This window comes from Quercus lobata, chromosome 4 (genome assembly GCF_001633185.2).
Source record: "Quercus lobata isolate SW786 chromosome 4, ValleyOak3.0 Primary Assembly, whole genome shotgun sequence".
Taxonomy (NCBI): Eukaryota; Viridiplantae; Streptophyta; class Magnoliopsida; order Fagales; family Fagaceae; genus Quercus; species Quercus lobata.
In genome coordinates, this window is record NC_044907.1 from 52,196,875 (window position 1) to 52,215,479 (window position 18,605).

General features: G+C 34.1%; 1 protein-coding gene across 3 annotated transcripts; it reads right to left on the reverse strand.

The window, feature by feature from the left end:
• Positions 1-766: 766 nt before the first annotated feature.
• LOC115986436 (putative acyl-activating enzyme 19) lies at positions 767-18,384 on the reverse strand. Of its 3 annotated transcripts, XM_031109455.1 has the most exons (17): positions 17,987-18,384; positions 16,003-16,506; positions 15,516-15,712; positions 15,217-15,420; positions 14,392-15,108; positions 11,691-12,370; positions 10,375-10,450; positions 10,181-10,267; positions 9,225-9,268; positions 8,180-8,288; positions 6,145-6,204; positions 5,355-5,439; positions 5,157-5,221; positions 2,987-3,046; positions 2,207-2,251; positions 1,091-1,200; positions 767-1,014 (listed from the first exon to the last, which is right to left on the reverse strand). In XM_031109455.1, the coding sequence occupies exons 1-17, from the start codon at positions 18,291-18,293 to the stop codon at positions 783-785; spliced, it is 3,582 nt and encodes a 1,193-aa protein (XP_030965315.1). In that variant the 5' UTR covers positions 18,294-18,384; the 3' UTR covers positions 767-782. The 3 variants fall into 3 exon arrangements, with proteins under 3 accessions (XP_030965315.1, XP_030965316.1, XP_030965317.1); XM_031109456.1 differs by lacking the exon at positions 6,145-6,204; XM_031109457.1 differs by lacking the exon at positions 17,987-18,384 and having other exon boundaries at positions 15,879-16,500.
• Positions 18,385-18,605: the final 221 nt, after the last annotated feature.

The window sequence follows — 18,605 nt, forward strand, 5'->3', positions numbered from 1 at the left end:
GTGTCAAAGGGTAACCAAACAAAGGGTTGTTTGCTGCAGAATACAATCTGACATCTCCAAATTAAACTCTTTATAATTGACTTAGTAGTAGAATTTTGACACCAAACTTGGGATATATTAGCCTGACATATAGGAGATTAAATCCGGAAATTTTCCAAAATTGATTTTTGGAGCTAATTTTGCATGCCATCTTTGGGCTGGTCTGCTGTTACAGTTTTTCTAGGACACTAACTAACTTTTTAAGTTTCAACTCCTATAAGCCTAATCTAGGATTGAAATGTTGTTGACGAGAATACCTAATTGTGTCACTCTTATCATTTGATTTGGACAGTGACTACGGGTTTTAAGGGAGGGATGCAGTAATCAGCACATATAAATATATATATATATATATATATATATATATATAGTCCTATCAAACCCAACTCTGCAGCACACTTGCTCGCTGGTTGGGCCTCCTCAAGGAACCATCCCCATCTCCTCTATTTCCCACTGTTTTGGGTTCTTGTGAATCAGATGGGATAGTTCCTCTCGATTTTGCCTCCCTTCTCTAATATATAATTCGTTTCTAAAAAAATTAATTTAAAAATAAAAAAATAAAAAAAAAAAACCAAGTGGGGGTCAACCTAGATTCTTTATGTTATGTCCCCTTAGAGACCTTGCAAAGCTAAAACCTGAATTAAGTTGACGAAAAGATTTCATGGCATGGGTCAAGCTAGACTCTCATGGCTTAATGATGAATATGACGATGGTTTGGATAGTGAAAGCCACACAAATAAGCTCTATGATTGCAATAGACTTTGAATTTCAACAACAATGCAGTGCACATAATCATCCCTGCAACCAACAAAAATTCTGCCACCAATCATTACAGGTGAAGAGAATATGTCTCCCTGGAGGTCCAACCTAGCGAATTCCTGCACATCTATTCCTAGTTGACTCGTCTCTCTGTTGACCTCCAAGTTAACTCGAAGCAAACATACACTTCCAGAACTGGAACAGACACAAATTAACCTGGAAACATCAAGGAAAAATGTATAAATGACCATTTGTATGTTCAGATTTTCTTTGATATGTGCATTTTCTCTACCTGTCAGATGAACGGGAAGAATCAGATATCAACCGTAAGTGCTCATCAACATAAGCAGATGCAGTAATTGGATCTCCAATATTGTATTCCCACAGTAGTTCTCCCTTTTCCTGGAATGAATTCCAGCAGCAATAACCAATAATTGAGGTCAATTGAATGAGTAGTTTGACATATGGTTGTACATCTTAAAAAATGAAATTGAGATTTATGCCACAAGTTTCTATTATTTAAATATCTTATTTAGTCGAGCAATAGATTCTTACTCTAACCATCTGGTGTCCACCTACAAAGAGCTGGTGTCTTAAACGCTCCATTTGTTTTGGCAGAAAACACTATATTTTGGTATTTGGTATGACCGAAAAACAAGTCAATGGAAAACAAGCTGTAAAAGACAAACCTTTTCCACATTTTTAAAACAAAAAACGTTTTTATTGGGTAAAGCGGGATGTGAAGACATGGGTCCAACTTGTGAAAGATGTCCTAATGAACTGATTTATTAGGTAAAATGGGATGTGAAGATTTTGCTTAAAATAGAAACAATTGAAGAGTATAAAATCCTTAACATCTATTGGATAATAATGATCATCAAGCCTTTGCACTAATACTCATGAATGTGAGAACAAACATCAAGGTCACTAGTCATGGTTGGAAAGGCTTTGGGAGGCATCAATTAACGAACTTTTAAATTAGAACGAGCAAAACCTCAAATTTTAATTTCTAAATCTAACATTATCTATTAGGGAAACCAATTAGATGTACAAGAATGCTTGCTTGCTTTCTAGGCAGACATCTACTACAAGTGGGATTCAAGACAATAGATTATAAAATGAAATCAAGGTAAAGAAAAAGAACTATCAGACTATCCAGTAATCAAGCAGCCTGTAAAGAGAGATCAAGCTCTTGGTTCAAGCATGAGGTGAGATTCTCTGTAATCAGAAATTACAGAAGACCAAAACTATTTATCTTCAAATTTTTTTGTGCCATTGAGCTCTAGCTCAAATGACACTTCTCCAAAATAATGAGATGTTCAAGACAAACCACTGGGAGGTTGTGTAGATAGCCAATAAAACAAATTATCATGAACACATTTTGGTCAGGATAATTGCTGGAACTTACCAGTTCAAGTGAATAAATACTTCCATTTCTGGAACATATAAGCACCTGTAGAATAATAAACAAAATAAGACAACATATAATCATGCAAAATATTTTCTCATCACTATGGTCTGAGTTAATTTTATGCCTGTGTGTGTGGGGGGTGGGGTGTGTGGGGGGATGAGGTATATTATGTGGTGAAACTACTCATACCAAATTATTATTATTACAAGAGTTTCTTTAGAGAATAATATTAAAATATTAAGACACGCTCAAACATTATGCCTTTTTTCTTTTTTTTTTTTAAACCAACAGATATTTAACACTTTTTTTTTACTTATTATTGATAAGTAACACAAGCAGCTAATAAGTTCAAACCCAAGACATAATCCTCCATCCAGTTCTTGATGAAATTTCATTTGAGCTTAAGCTCATTGACAACACATATCAAAGTACTATAGAAAGAGAATATCCCAAGCTACATGTCTAGGACATATCAGCACTATTACACGAGATAATCTCATACTTTAAACAGTATGGAATCATCATTAGGTGTATTCCTCATGCCAAAATGTATTGACAATACAACCAATGTCTACCTCAATGTACATTTTTGTGTTAAAAAAAAGTAGGGCATGCAGAGGGGGGATAATAATAATATCATCAATGTACATTTTCTTATAAAGTAGGGTGCGCAGGAAGTGGGATAGTAATAAATACTACATTTTCATTAAAAGTAGGCATGTGGGAAGTGCAATAATACTAATAACCCTTAATTGCTTGGAAAAAAAACGGTAATACCTGAGAAGGAAGAGCAGCAGAAATGCAGGGTCCAGCAAATATTGGACCAGCAGTTCTATACTGGAGAAGGAAGTCATTGGTTAGAAAAAGGGTTAAAACTTAAAAGATCCTATAAAATCCCAATCACGCATGTTACAACAATGTAAAAGTGAGGCAGAAAATTAAACTTACATATCTTTAGATCAAAAGATCACATTTAACAAGTAACTCCTAAAAGACACTGTGCAAGGGATAAACTGCATTGACCATTGATTACTACGGATCTATAGTTATGAAATTTTGGATTTTAGGGTTTCAAAAGTAACAAATCAATGTGTGGTTGCAAGGTTTCAAGTTGCTGGAAGTTAGGGGGGGGAAAAAAAAACAGAAGAAGATAAGCTTCCAAGACTAGGCACCACACCATAAAGAAGGTTGCATCACGCAAACCCCAAACAAAGCTTTAGAACTTCTAAAAATTTACAAAAAAATATTCTCTATTGAAAATCCCTTTAAATACATTTACTAAAACCTATTTTTAGTAGAACTTGGACTGCTTGAAACCTTAATAAAAGTTGGACCCCTTGGACTTTTACTCTGAGCCCAAACTAAATAACAGAACTCAAATAAAACCAAAATAAGACCCAATGGACCGTTACTATAGCGGATGCCCAGAAACGAAATAATTAGAATATTGCCCAACTTAAAAATGAATATAATTATAAGAAATCTAACCATAGCTATTTAATTCCCAAACATAATAAAATAAAACTCATAATCTACTAGCAAGCTTATTCAAACTCCCACATACACTTGGCATCATCCAACATGTTCCAAATTAATGCTTGGGTATTATAATTAGTTTTGGATTCCTTTTATATGTTTTTAATGGTTGCAACCATGGTCCTACATTACCACCTTTTATTTATATTTGAAAGGTATTAATAAGAAATAAATTCACTTTAACTCAAAGATTTGCAGTGCACTTAATGTGCAAAGGTAGGTTGCAGTGTTGATCGTTGATTTACCACATAAAGATGATAGCAATTAAAATAGCACATCTTAGAAATTTTCTTCTATAATTGAAGTGTTCTAGATTTTTCTAGACAAACACAAAAGAGAGCAAGAGCCTCATAACTCAATAGCATTGCTTAACCTCCTTAATAATGATTACCATGGTTTGCATCTCCCCTCCCCCATTTTTAAGTTGTAATGATTGAATTATCAAAATAATAACAGCAAAAAGAATTGCCAAGGTCAGACCCCCCCGGAGGATCCCATTTTTATAAATAAATAAGATAGGGCACACCCCCCAAGGATTAACCCCCCCTTTCAAGAGGAACAATCTGAAATAGGCAAAAAGCCTAAAATAAAATAATAATAATAAAATATATATATATATATGAAATGTCTATATTGAGTGCGCCAACATTCTGTATTTACTCTAATTTCTTAACATCAAAAACCTTCTTTCCAACCAGTTTTCAGTTTTGGCAACTTGAAATTTTTTCTTGTGTGCAACTCACGTGTAGCAACAAATTAAGATGCATTTTATATGGTGTTGAAGGCAATCGCATTAGGAGTCTAGGATCAAAATTTTAATACAAATTTTAAAATTAGGTTTTCATCCTAGAACTTTCTAGGAGTCCCTAGCTGTCTTGAATATATATATTTTTTCTTTGAGTCCAACTTATTCCTCCTTTTTGTTGGGATTTTTTTTTTTTTTTTTTTTTTTTTTTTTTACTAGTCAAAATATAAGTCCTAGTTCTGATAGGTTATGAGTCAATGAGTTTATATATACTTCATTTCAAAAAATTCAGACTTTGATAATGGAATATTGAGTTTTGAACGCTGAGGTATGCCCTCTCTATGTCTTCTTCTTCAATGTACACTGGCACTGTTCGCAACCCTGGAACAGTCACACTCTCTTTTTTATTTCTTTTGGAACCCATAATTAAGCCCTTCTTATCTCTCAAAATTCTAAAGCCTTTTCCTTCACCATGACAAACTCCCCATATAATAACTTTTCCTACCCAAAAGCCCACTAAGCATGTGGACAGATCACTTAGTCTAGCATGTCACAAAGGGTAAAGAAAAACTGGTGGATTAAGCAATCATTCAAACATAGTTATTATAAGGATAATAGTATAAGTCACATAGATTTTAACTATTGTGCAATATAATGAAATTGCACCTTCCAGACAATGGATCCACTTGAGTCCAAAGAGATAACATGTCCATCCACCAAACAACAAATAACTGCAGTGGACAACAGCAGAAAAGTATTATACAAATATATAAAACATAATGATCTAATAATACAAATATATTTTCAGGAACGAACTTTCAAAGACAAAATACATATACAATTATTAAATGAACAAATTGATACCATTTCCATTCAGAGAATTGATGGCGGGAGACCCAAACACTGGCACTTCTAACTCTTTCAGCCACAAAGTATTAAATGGTAAAATCTGCATTTGTGAAGTGTAGCATAAGTCATCAAGCGACTTTAAAAAATTCAAATAATGAAGGGAGTTTCACCTACAAAGGGATATAACAAGTAGAAAAACAAGAAAAGTATAAACGTGGAACATACAAAGGTATACATATATTTAAGTTGTCCCCTAAAAATTACAGCAAAAGATCCAGTATGATTTAGTTGGGAGTATTGGTTTGTCTCTTTTATGTTTTATTCTGCTTCTGCTCTTGGTTGAACACCTTATACTCCTCATCTTTAATATTTCTCTTTTATTTAATGAAATGCTATATTCCTTTCCCATTAAAGAAATGGTTGTATAAGCAATCAGTGGCAAAGAGATAATGCCAATTTCAAATGGGGAGATGAATGGTGAAGGACCATTTAGAAGGATGAAACAATCATGTAAGAACAACGGTAAATGTAACAGAAGTTCTTGCCGCACCTACTCTACAAATTCTTTGTTCATAGGTTTTGAAAATAGTGTTTCTTCCTTACAATACAGATCCCATTTTTAAAAAAATGTGGGGAAAAAAAAAATCTAAATTGGCATGAAGTGACTCCATTTCAAGCACAAGAACCGCAATCAAAAGCCACAAATCCAATCCCCATTCTTGAACCACTCAAGAATTTCCTGAATTTGATACATTGGGAAATTAATTCTATCTTCATAAACTGATAAAATTGAAATCTGTCATACCATAATTGATATAGCTGTCAAACGACCACTAGTAGAAGCCACATAAAGTGTGTCATGCACCTATATGAAAAATTAATTAGATATTAAATCAGTAAGACAGAAGATAGATCAACAATCTCCAAATTAGTTAAAGCTTTTGTTTTGACCCTCTTAACAACATGTGTTTAATAGAGACTGGGGTTAAAATAACACAGATGGCAACAACTTTAGTTTCTCAAAGCCAAGAAACCAATAATATGATAATGATTATTATCATGATGATGAGCAATTTGGAAAAAAGATCAGACTCTAAATCAAGTGATGATCATAGAAACATTTCCCATTATTTATAATATTTCTCTCTAGTTGTACCACAAAGGCACATGATCATGAAAAGATATTCAAAACATCAACTAGGAGAAACTAATCATTCCTACCCCCCCCCCCTCCCCTTCTCAAAAAAAAGAATTATGTTTATAGAACCCATTACAACTTATTACCACAATTGCTACACTACTCAAACCAGTACAACAAACAACCTTTTATAATTGTTTGGAGTCCTTTTTGTAAAATCATGCTACTGTAACAATATACTTTATGAAGTTTCATTTAAAAGCGAATCCAATGTTAAGCCAAAAAACATCTTGAGCTGTTTCTTATGCAGCAGCATAAAAATGGCCAAATAGCATGTTTTGGAGAAATATATAACAATCTACCACCTTTTGTAACTCGAGTTCATGGAACTCAAGTTTTAAATGTAACCCAAATTCCCAAAAATCGAATTTCTTAGAACTGTGCCACGGTGGCACCCGCTGATTTGGCATTTTTTAATTAAAAAGTCCACATGGAACTCGCTATCACTAAACTCGAGTTCTACTGTAAGTAAAAACTGTTTTCACAGACTCATTCTCCCTCTCCTTCCCCAAAGCTTCCTTCTCTCACCGGAAAACCCACTCTCCCTCTCTCCTTCACCAACTTCCCTTCACTCAGCCCACCCACTGTGCCTAACAGTGCTTCACCAGAAAACCGTATCAGCCATATCCTGAACAAAGTGAAGCTCGTATCAAATCAAGGCAGAACTCAAAGTTGTTGGCATCAAGAGCTTGGGGATCTGCACATACGGAGTTGTTGATCAATTTTGACATCAGCAAGTACAAAACCCCTCTCTCAGTTGTTTAGAACCTTTGTCTAATTGAATACAGCGAAATTTTTTTTTTTTTTTTCAATTTCTTGTGGGTTTTAAATTTGATGAAATCTGATGTTATTGCTATTTGATAAATTAATCAGATTTATCTATTATCATCTCAAAATGTTGTGCATCCTAGAAACTTCTTTGCCTTCTAGGTTACAGTATTAAAAGTTTTAAGAAAAAATTTCATGATCAGATGTCTCCATTACATGCATACTACTTTGATGGTTATTTAAACTGAAATAGATAGTGATTGGTTGTATGGCTTGTGTGTTTGTATCTTAGACTTGTTTCATTCTGTGTTAAATTCGTTACAATACATTTTTGTGATCCAATTTATCATGACTTATGGGGATAAATGCCCTTGTGGATATTTTGTGGTGTAAGATAGGGATAAATGTCCATGAAGTCAAGTTACAAAATAGTGGTAGATTAGTAAATATTTCGTGAACTGTGATAGATTGCTATATTTCGCCAAATAGTGTTATTTGGCCATTCTTGCCCATATTTGAAACCCATTATGAGCTATTTCAATAAAATGCTTTTCATAGAAAAAGTTTCCATTACCAATCCCAGGTACAAAAACAATCCAAAAACTGATTGATATTTAAATGCACATAACAAGACAATTCCATGTTGAATTACAACTTGGGGGAAAATGCTAAATATAAAAAAGATGGTGACTATCATATTGGATGCAATAGGTGCAAAGATTAGAAACAAATATATTAGAAATAAGACTATACGCTAAATAGCAAGAAAACATATCACAATCAAAAAGAAAATAACAAGGTAATTCAAACCAAAATGTAAATGTTTGCCAGTTGATCAAGCATGCTTTGTGGAGCAAAACTAAATAAGATTCACCTCATTAATTACAGGCGAGCCAAAAATACTCCCACCACATGAAAGCTTATAAACACAGCAACGATTTTTGTAGTCAAGAGCATATAAGTTATGATCATGTGATCCACACCTACAAATAATTTGTTGCAGATTTAAATCCTTGTAAAAAGAGAGAGGGGGGGAGGGGGGAGGGGGGCTGGTTTCCTCTAGCCAATCAATGGTGTAAAAGAATTCTTATCAAGCAAATAAATTACAACAGTATGGCATAATTTCACCAAAATTAATGAAATTGAAATAACAAACAAAAATCACAGTATCATTGAGGAAAAGCAACACTTTACAGATGACATAAAACCGTAAAATAAATAAAGAAACATAACAAAAAAAAAAAAAAAAAGTTATAAAAGAAGCCAGCAGAAGAAATAGACTGATGAAGCACCAAAGATCATCCTTACATTATTAATATCAGTTTAGGTGTTCAAAAACGACAGAGGTTGTGCCATCGAACAAAAAATAAAGATATAATGTTCTTCTAAGTTTTTGAGTTTGACAAGTGAGCTCTCTACTACACAAATTACAGACAAAACTTCAAAGTTCAAGCGTAAAAAGCAATAAGAAAAAAGTTTTCCATGTTTCCCTAAATGTTGCATAATGGAATGGAGATGTTTGATGGAGCATGAACAGCTTCTTGTTTCTCTTATTTTGGTTCTGCCACTAAAACTAACTATTCACTTTCTGTGTTATATAATAGGTAGATATGACTAAATCATGTGGGATTAAACTCACCACTTCATGCTCCATCCCTTGTATGTGAGTGGAGGAGATGCCATTGGTCCAAGGACCACTGACCAAACTGAACCATTTACTTTCCGAGACCAATGTAAATTTTAGGTGATACATTATGAAAGCAATGTCATGCATGATTATTGAAAGATGAAAAGAAAGAGAACTGATATCTTTAATTTGGACAGCATCACTAAAGGGATAATTTCTCTCTCTCTACAATTAACAAACAATGATCAGTTCAGTTGAAGAAAAACACAAGACGAAGTATCAAGAAAATTACCAAATCAATTGCCTGCGTACATCTACGACTGGCTGCGACTTCACCTTTCAAATGTTACAAATGAAATCCGTATGAGCCCAAACAGCAGAAGCAATATCTTAGTTTAATGTGTGCAATGAGAAATTAGATATAAGCAATCCAATATAAATGCAAAACTTGAGAGCCATGATGCAATTTCAAAGAGGTGTTTCTATCATTAATCATATAAATTCTAGTTTATACCCAACATTAAAAGTGATTTCCAAATTGTTTAGAGACAGTTTGCTCAATTTATGCCCAATCATCTATATCTTTATACATAAAAAAACACAAAATCATAAATAACCTCAATTTATTTGTAAGATTCCACAAATGAGAGAGAGAGAGAGAGAGAAGCAGAAGAAGAAGAAGAAGAAGAACACATATTGTTTGCTTATATATTGCAAGGACACAAAGACCTAAAGAAACTACCACCAAGGCTATACAAAACATCCTACACATATTAAAAGTCTAAAATTCTGATGGAACTTGAACTACATAATATACGTAAAAGCTTCTATGTGTATGGAAATCTGATCTTTATTTGCATTGATCAATATTGAATGTTGTAATTGAAATTCATTAAATCTATTAAATAATGGGAAAAGGTCCGTTTCCTGTTCTTGCAGATCCTCTATCTGAGAAGCAATGATTCACTTATGTACATTAGAAAGCAGTACAGGTAACAATTTCTACAAATTTCCCATGATTGTTATCAACAAACATATCAAAAAATCCATCCCCAGAAAATCTTCAAATATTTCTATGTCATATCAGCTATATAATTAATTCATCCAAAACACAAAAGTCCCTATAATTAGTATTCAGTAAACTCTCAAAGATTACCAACCCAAATGCTAGGAGACTACAAAGACCAGAAAGATCCCTCACACAAGAAGATACAAACGCAAGAAGGAAAAGCATCATAACTATCATACCTCACCAGACGTTTGGAAAATCCAGCAGATGTTTCCATGCATAAAATCAAGAAAATATATTTTGCCTTTGTAGCATCCAACTACAACCTAAAAGAGATGGCACAATTTACAATAAATACATTAAAAGCGTTTTAAGCTCCTTTCATGGTAATTGGTAGAAGAACTTGATATAAGCAAACAATAAAATGAACAACCTGAGAAAAATCGGCAAGAACTGCAGCTGAACATTCAATTCGCCCCTCTAATTTGACCTCCCACTGGACAGAACCACTAAACCCAAATATGTAGCAGAACAACATTTGAGTTAGAATACAAATGGTTAATGCTAAATGCCCTGTGCATGGTCAGAATCAAATCACATTCCTAGTAACCCCTGAAGGTTTCTGCCCTGGTCTTCAGATGAACATTCATCCTCTATTATAATGAAACGCTTTACTTCTACTATTGCATAATTAAAGAACATATTATAACTAGTACCAATAGAAAACATGAATGTTTCAAAAACATTTGCAATTATGCATTCTACGGGTGTGATAAAAAATTAAATATGCATGGTGGTAAGGAAAAAAAATATATATATGCATGTTAACATTCTCTGTCAAATTTCACATTAGGCATTACAACTATATAAGGCCATCCAACTGTAAAGAATATATAAGATGCCACACGAACCAAAACCACTGCAAAATCAGTAACTTTGTCAGGGTTGAAGTAGGAGAAACTGCAAGACCAATATGGGGCATCAACAGGAAATCAGACTCTAATTAGATTGAATTTATTTCACTAAACACATTTACTCCATTAAGGTTTGGCTAATGAGCTTTAGCTCATAGCACAACTTTTCCTCCCCCAAACCCCCTCCACCCCCCCCCCCAAAAAAAAAAAAAAAACTCTCTTTGCTTGCCCCGTGCATAAGTACATGGTGGAAGGCGTTGACTTGCCAGTTCAAACCCACCTTGCATGTGTGTGGCTAACCAATAGAAAAAAAAATAGACAGGTTATATTTTGGACCAGATTTTAGGTAAATCACATGACAGGGAAACAGTTTGTTTCAAGTAAAGACGTCAAAAACTCAATGATCTACAATATGTGTGTGTGTAGGGTAACTCTTTATGAAAGTCACACACACCACTATTGATTTGAAAATCTCACCATTGTGTTACATATTCTCTTTCTTCTTAATATGCACATCAAATTTTGTGTGAATTGAATTTTTTACTATCCAATTCATAAAACATGCTTTGTATATACATTAAATGGTGTAACATTGACAAAAGTTAAACTAGATGTAACTCATATATATATATATATACGAGTTATATTTTATTGAATATGGCAGTGGAAATCTGCAATATTTTTCAGAATAAGACACAACTCTCATGCTGGAAAATCAGAATTTAAACCTAGTCATCATATGGTAAATCTGATAGCTAAATATTATAGAATCATCCTAAAACATCATATGAAAGATATGAACAGAATAATTCAGAAACTACAAGGTGGACTATACCTTTTGGCATTAACACACAGAAATTTATGCGAGTGAGATCCAATAAATAAATAGATCTCCGGGTCTTTAAATACAACCATTGGTGATGCATCAACACAAGACTCCATGTGAACTTTCCAAAATTCTTGCATAGAACCTTTTCTATCTCTTGAAATTTTTGCAGACCAGGTTGCTTGACATATATCATTCCTCCCCCCTTCATACATGACCTTGTTGCACCGGCTGACAGAACATGATGTGAATTCTGAAGCAGAACTCCATAAATACCCATCCCTTGGACTACCATCTTCTGCAATAACATGTATATTTGAATCCACCTTTATGCGTTTAGAGACTACAGCATTATTCTCATTCTTTCCAGAAGAGGTCCTCAATAAACCCTCCCGTGGTTTAAAGAGAAAAGGATCTGCGGTCTCAGATTTAATGGAATGAAAAATGCTCCTCCTACCCTCATCAAATTTCATTTCCCAAATATCATCCTTTTGGACATCTAGAAGCCACGGTTCTTTTTTCTCTAGAAGAGCCAGATAAATCTTAGATGGACTTGAAAAGTAATAAATCAATCTCATATCAATCCCTAAATTGTGAGAAAGATGTGCTGCAGCAATAGAATTACCACCCATCATAAAGAAATCATCATCATTGGAGACCTCTTCAACCCTTAAAGCATCACAAAAGGCCTGCCAGAGAGATGATCATACATATTTACGTCATTGATGATTCAAAATAGCTAATATCAATTTAAAGGTAATCAAAAGTGACACATCGAGAATTATTTTCTCAGCTAACTACTACATTTCTTTACATTACCCAATAATAGTTACAACATACTAGTTCTCTCTTTTTTTTTTGGGAGGGGGGGGGGGGGGCGCTAAAAGTATTAACAGTATCTTAACAAGAAAATACAACCAGCCTAATGAGAATTAGCCATTAACTTTTTGTATAAGATGTGTACCTCAGCCTTAGCCCCCCTAGCCTTTTTAAATGAATTTTCAATACCAAAAGAGAAAAATACAACCTCATTAATCTACTTGTAAGAAATTGAGATTGACCAAAAGAAATAAAATTAATTTAGGTATGCATATACTTACAAAACACAAACAATGATGAATGTTAGTCACGTTTGATATCAGGTTGTGCAACTCATGATGCATTGCACAATGCAATTCATATCCATATGTTCTGTTATTCTTCAAATAAACACTAGAAAGTGTCTAAAAAACAAATAACATATATATCTTTGCTCTAACAGAGGAAACCTATGTAACTCTCAGCTGAACACTAGCATTAGATGCACAACGGGAAGGTAAGTAAATATTAGTAGGACAACTACTTATCAAATATATATATTAGGAGGAGAACTGATGTGAAGCCATCAATTGGCATTGCCAAGTTCGTTTCAAATAACCCTATGTTCCACACAATTAATTAAATACACTAAGATCAGAGTCCATTAAGCAAACACAATTTGTAGAATAGATGGTCAATCCCTTCAAACCTTAATAATTAAAATTGCATGAGAAACGTAGTCCAATCATCTTTCAAGCCATTTTCATTAAAACATTCAATCTTTTGGGGCTTCAATCAGAAAAGATGAAAGACGTGTTTGTAAGCATTTTGCTACACTTGCCATGTGCTTTGTAATATTCCAATGGGGCCTAGAATCACCATGAAGGTTATAGAAGAGTTACCTTGTTTACCAGATTTTCAACTAACTTTATACAACCAGAGAAATAGCATATTTAAATACTTAATTAAATATTAATATCAGGAGATGAGAGAAACCCTGGAGCTCTCCTCTCTCTCTCTCTCTCTCTCTCTTGCACAACACTCAATATTTTCATTAGCCAATCCCAAGGCTATCCAATCGAAGACTCTTGCACTTACTTTATTGAAACAATGCAAAAGTATAAAGACTTTATTGGCTGTTGGAGTAATGCTTAAACAAGGCAAAAGTATAATCATATCAGATCTTGAGAGTTATGTCAAGAATGACTTATTTATCGTTTTTTCTTTTTTTTTTTTTGATAAGTGAGAAATATATATTAAAAGAAGACTACTTCATGCACAAAGGACACGAAGTAGTCAAAAAAATTACAAAAGAATCATGTACAAAAGGACAGAGACTCTAAAAACAATGGAGTGGAATCCAAGAACAACTTATTCAGCTTTACAAAGCCAATCAAGTTGAAGCTGAAAGAATCTATTATGATGTAAAAAAGTGGAAAGTGGTCCAGACAAGTTGCCAACTGAAAAAGACCAGGGCACTGTCATAATCTGTATTGGTTCAACTCCAATTCTCTATGTTTCCCAAATGGGAATGAGGATAGTAATATAATAACTAAGAGGATAATGAACCACGAGACCTATCCTATATTATGAAGCTGAGCAATTATTGACAAGCAGAACAATATTAACAGGGCATATATGGAGAAAGTTAGCATCCAGGTAAAGTTGTCTGGGTCCACCACTATGTCTCACAACTCTCACCTAAAGACAATTCCTAACAAGAATCGTTGAAAATGAATGAGAACATCAAAGAAATTTTTTAATAGAAACATTTTCAAAATATATCTCAGTACAAGGAGATGAAGAAGAAAACAGTTGCATCACTATGTAACAAATTCTAATTTAAACGTAAGAGCATTTTATTTACAAAACAAAAACAGAAAGGGATAATATTGAAGGATGAAGAGCAAACCGTCGTAATAATGCGCAACAGATCACTGCTCCCCGTGTCACCAATCTTATCTTGAACTTGCTTAGTGAGAAATCCTGAACCTGCCAACAACTCATAATCAACTTTTCCGCTAGAAGACACAGGTATTGACTCTGTAATTGTGAAATGGTTAGGAAGCATTGCTAATGGAAGTTTGTCAACCATCCAACTTCTGATAGAAGATCTGAATGTTTCACTGGATATTTCCTCTCTTAAGACTATAAATGCTTCAAGAACCACAAGTTCCCCTTGACCTTTACTTAAAATCACAGCAGCATCAACTACTTCAGGATGTCCCCTTAACACATCTTCAATCTCCTCCAAAGCAATACGATGCCCATTAAACTTCACAGTGCGGTCTTTTCTTCCCAAGAAAACTAAGTCACCACTCTGGAGCCGCCTAGCAAAATCACCAGTTCTAAAATAAAATTGATTTCCATGGCCAATGGAACCGCTACAAATGGAGTTCTGAGGCAATTTTACAGAGTCCAGAAACGAATGAGTAGAATCTGAAAAGTATCCACTAGAAACACATGCACCGGCAACATATATTTCTCCCTCATTGGATGTGTCATTTTCGCCAACAAGAACTACATCGCAGTTAGAAATAGGCACACCAATCGGAACACTTGTTAGCGTCTCCATCTCCAAAATCATTGGCAACCTCTTGCAGTCAAAATATGTACAATCACCAGACACCTTAATTCAAACAATGACGTAATAGCCATCAATAATAAAAACAGAAAAATGACAAATGTGTTCTACAACTTGAACAACCAAATTAGAAAGAGAATGTTGCTTTCCAACCTCTGTACTCCCATATAAATTCAAAATGGTGGTCTCTGGTAAAAACTTGGAAAGCATATCCCACAAGGATAAAGGCAGAACTTCACCACTTAGCACTAAAACTTTCAATGAACTAGCAATGGCCCTATTACGTTGACTTTGCAAAGCAGGAAGGATTAACCTCATCAATGATGGAACAGCAGTAAGCCTACTAATAGAATAAGCCTAGAAGAACAGTAAAAATTACCAGTTAGCAATAACAGGGAAATTATTGAATTATAAGTTCTAGATACAGTCAAAACCACAATATGCAAGCATACCTGCAGAAAGTCAATAACAGAAAATACATTCTCTTTTAGGTCCTTGTAAGGAGGTATAACCAATGTACAAGCAGTTAGTACAGCCCCAAGAAATTCTTGCAGATGGTCAACAAAGCTAATCGATGTCTTGAACAATAAAAGTTCCTCACTGTGCAGGGGATACAATTCTTGCATCCATATAAAGCGATTTATAAGACCTACAAATAAAAGAAACACACAAAAAAATATAAGAAGCACACAGGAGCTCATTGTACAAAAAGAAACACTCAAACAATAAAAGAAAACAGTTATATGAAAATAAAGGCTAAAGTCTAATAATTAAAGAGCCAAGTGCAGTCTAAGATACGGTGATTTGCAAATTACCCTTTATCTTTTGCTTGGTAAATAGTGGGGGAGGGGTCGTGGGGTTCAAACCTCATACATCAGACACCACAAAGGGTACCAACATCACTGGACTGTCACTTGAACCCCATAATGTGCAATTTACCTTTTTCAGTGCCACAAACGCCTTTAGGCTTTCCAGATGATCCAGAAGTGTACATCAAATAACAAAACAATCTTTCTTTTCCAATTTCACAAGGCCATAAAAAATCCGTCGGACATATATACTCTTGAAGGCTTTCTTCCATGGAATAGCATAAGACAGGACAGCTGCTGCATTCTATTAGCCAATGTGATCTATCAAGCCAGTATCTGCTACTCCTCCCAAATGAAGATGTGCACCCAATAATTAAATCAGCATTTGATGAAGCAACAACCGATAAGATCCTCTCCTTTGGCCATGATGGATCTAACGGCATGAATGCCTCCCCACACCTCAATATAGAAAGAACAGCAACTATGTATTCCACTGAAGGTGGCATGTATATTCCCACCACTTTTGGAGTATATATATCCTTATACTCAATTGATCGCTCCACACTTGACACAAATGGCACAAAAGATTTCGCCATTTGAGCACACTCAGCCACCTCATTATGAGTACCATTACCTTCAAAGCCAAAAATGAAAATGAATCATCACACAACAAACCTAACATGCCTTTAAAATGTAAATTCGCAGCATCAATTACTTGTTGACTTTGCATTTCCAATAAGTTAATGGAGCCTACTTGTTTCTAAGTGTGTTAAAGTTTTTTGCAATATCATAAAAGTAAATTTCAAACTAACTCCAAAAGCTTGAAAGATTCAAACACTATGATTTTTTATTTCTTCTCAGATGTTTAGTAACTTTATTTTTTGCATTTTTTTTTATAAATTCACAGAAAATTGAGGAATCAAAATTGTTTTCTTTAGAGGGGGGAAAAAAAGGTGCCACCTCAATATGAGTACTATTAGCTTCAACAAAGTCGAGTGACAATAAATCATCACACAACATACCTAAAATGCCTTTAAAATTTAAATTTGCCACATTGATTACTCAGTGACATTGCATTTCCAATTAGTTAATGATTTCCAAATTTTGTTGCAATTCAAAAACACAGGCAGTAAAATTACATTTCCAATAACTCATAATTTTTCCAATCTCACAAAAGTAAATTTCCAACTCACCTCAAAAACTTGAAAGATTCAAACACAAGCAGGCAGTTACATCAACACTATAATTTTTCATTTCTTCTTGTACGTTTTTTGGTATAAACAAAAATAAAATAAAATAATTTGCAATTCACTTTATAAAAATTCAAACACAGGCAGTTAAATAAATGCACTTAAACTCAAATCACTAAAATTTTTTACTAACTCCGAAAGCTTAAAAGATTCAAATACTAATTTTTTTTTTTATTTCTTGTCATATAGTTAATATTTCTTGGCATAAATATAAAGTTTTTGCAATTCACTTTATAAATTCTCGGACACAACGGACCTAACATGCCTTTAAAATTTAAATTCACCGCATCAATTACTCGGTGACATTGCCTTTCCAATTGTTCATGATTTTCAAATTTTTCACAATTCAAAAACACAGACAGTTACATCAACACTATGAATTTTTTTTTCTTTTTTTTCTTTTTTAAATTTCTTCTGTTACATATAAAGTTTTTTACAATTCACAGAAAATGAGGAATCAGAATCACTTTCTGTAGGAAAAAAAGAAAAGAAAATGCCTAACATGCCTTATTAGTTCATAATTTTCAATTTTTGTTGCTATTCAAACACAGGTAATTACATCAACACCATGAATTTCCATTTCTTCTCTCTTTATGTTTTTTTTTTTTTTTTAATATAAACATAAAGTTTTTACAATTCAAAAGGCGATAAAGGTTTCGCCATTTGAGCACTCACAAGATTAACAATAAAGCATTACACAACAAACCTATCAAGCCTTTAAATTCGCCATGTGCGAAATCAAACCTGCTTTGTTTCTAAGTGCGTTCAAAATTTTTGTTGCAATCTACACTATGAATTTTCATTATAAATACAAAGTTTTTAAAATTCAGAAAAAAATAAAATAAAATAATTTAAAATCGTTACCGAGGAGAATGGAGCGGAGGCGAGAGGTGAGCGAATCAACGGAGGTTAGGAGATCAGAAAAAGTAAAGAGGCGGTCGCCGTCGTAAAAAGGTGGCGACGCCGATTTCACACGAAGCGGCGGCTTATCAGTGTCAGTGTTATCGACGATGCCACTGGTGCGGAGTTGTGTGGAGATTTGGGAATGGACGACGGCGACTTTGTTAGGGTGATTGGATGCGACTCTGAAGAACTCGTGTGATATGCAGTGGCAGTGGCAATCACTGTGCTTTCTTCTCTTTTTGCTAAGGCCTTGGCTTTCATCACTCATCTCTTTGTGCTCTCTCTGTGTGTTACTGTTGCTGATGATGTTCCTCACTTCCTCGTGGGCAAAAATTGGCCGATAACACCAATCGCCTGACAATAAAAGGCATTTGTAATGGCATTTAAATAATATTACACATATTTTCAAACACTTTTTTAATTATTAAGTATTTTCAAAAAATATAAATAATATTACTAAAACAATGTTACCAAATGGGCTCATAGTTAACTAGAAATGTTTCTAAACTATATATTAAACCAGCATCTTAAGTTTAAGAAACTCGATTTACCCCTAACAACTCGAGCCTCAAAGGCTCGA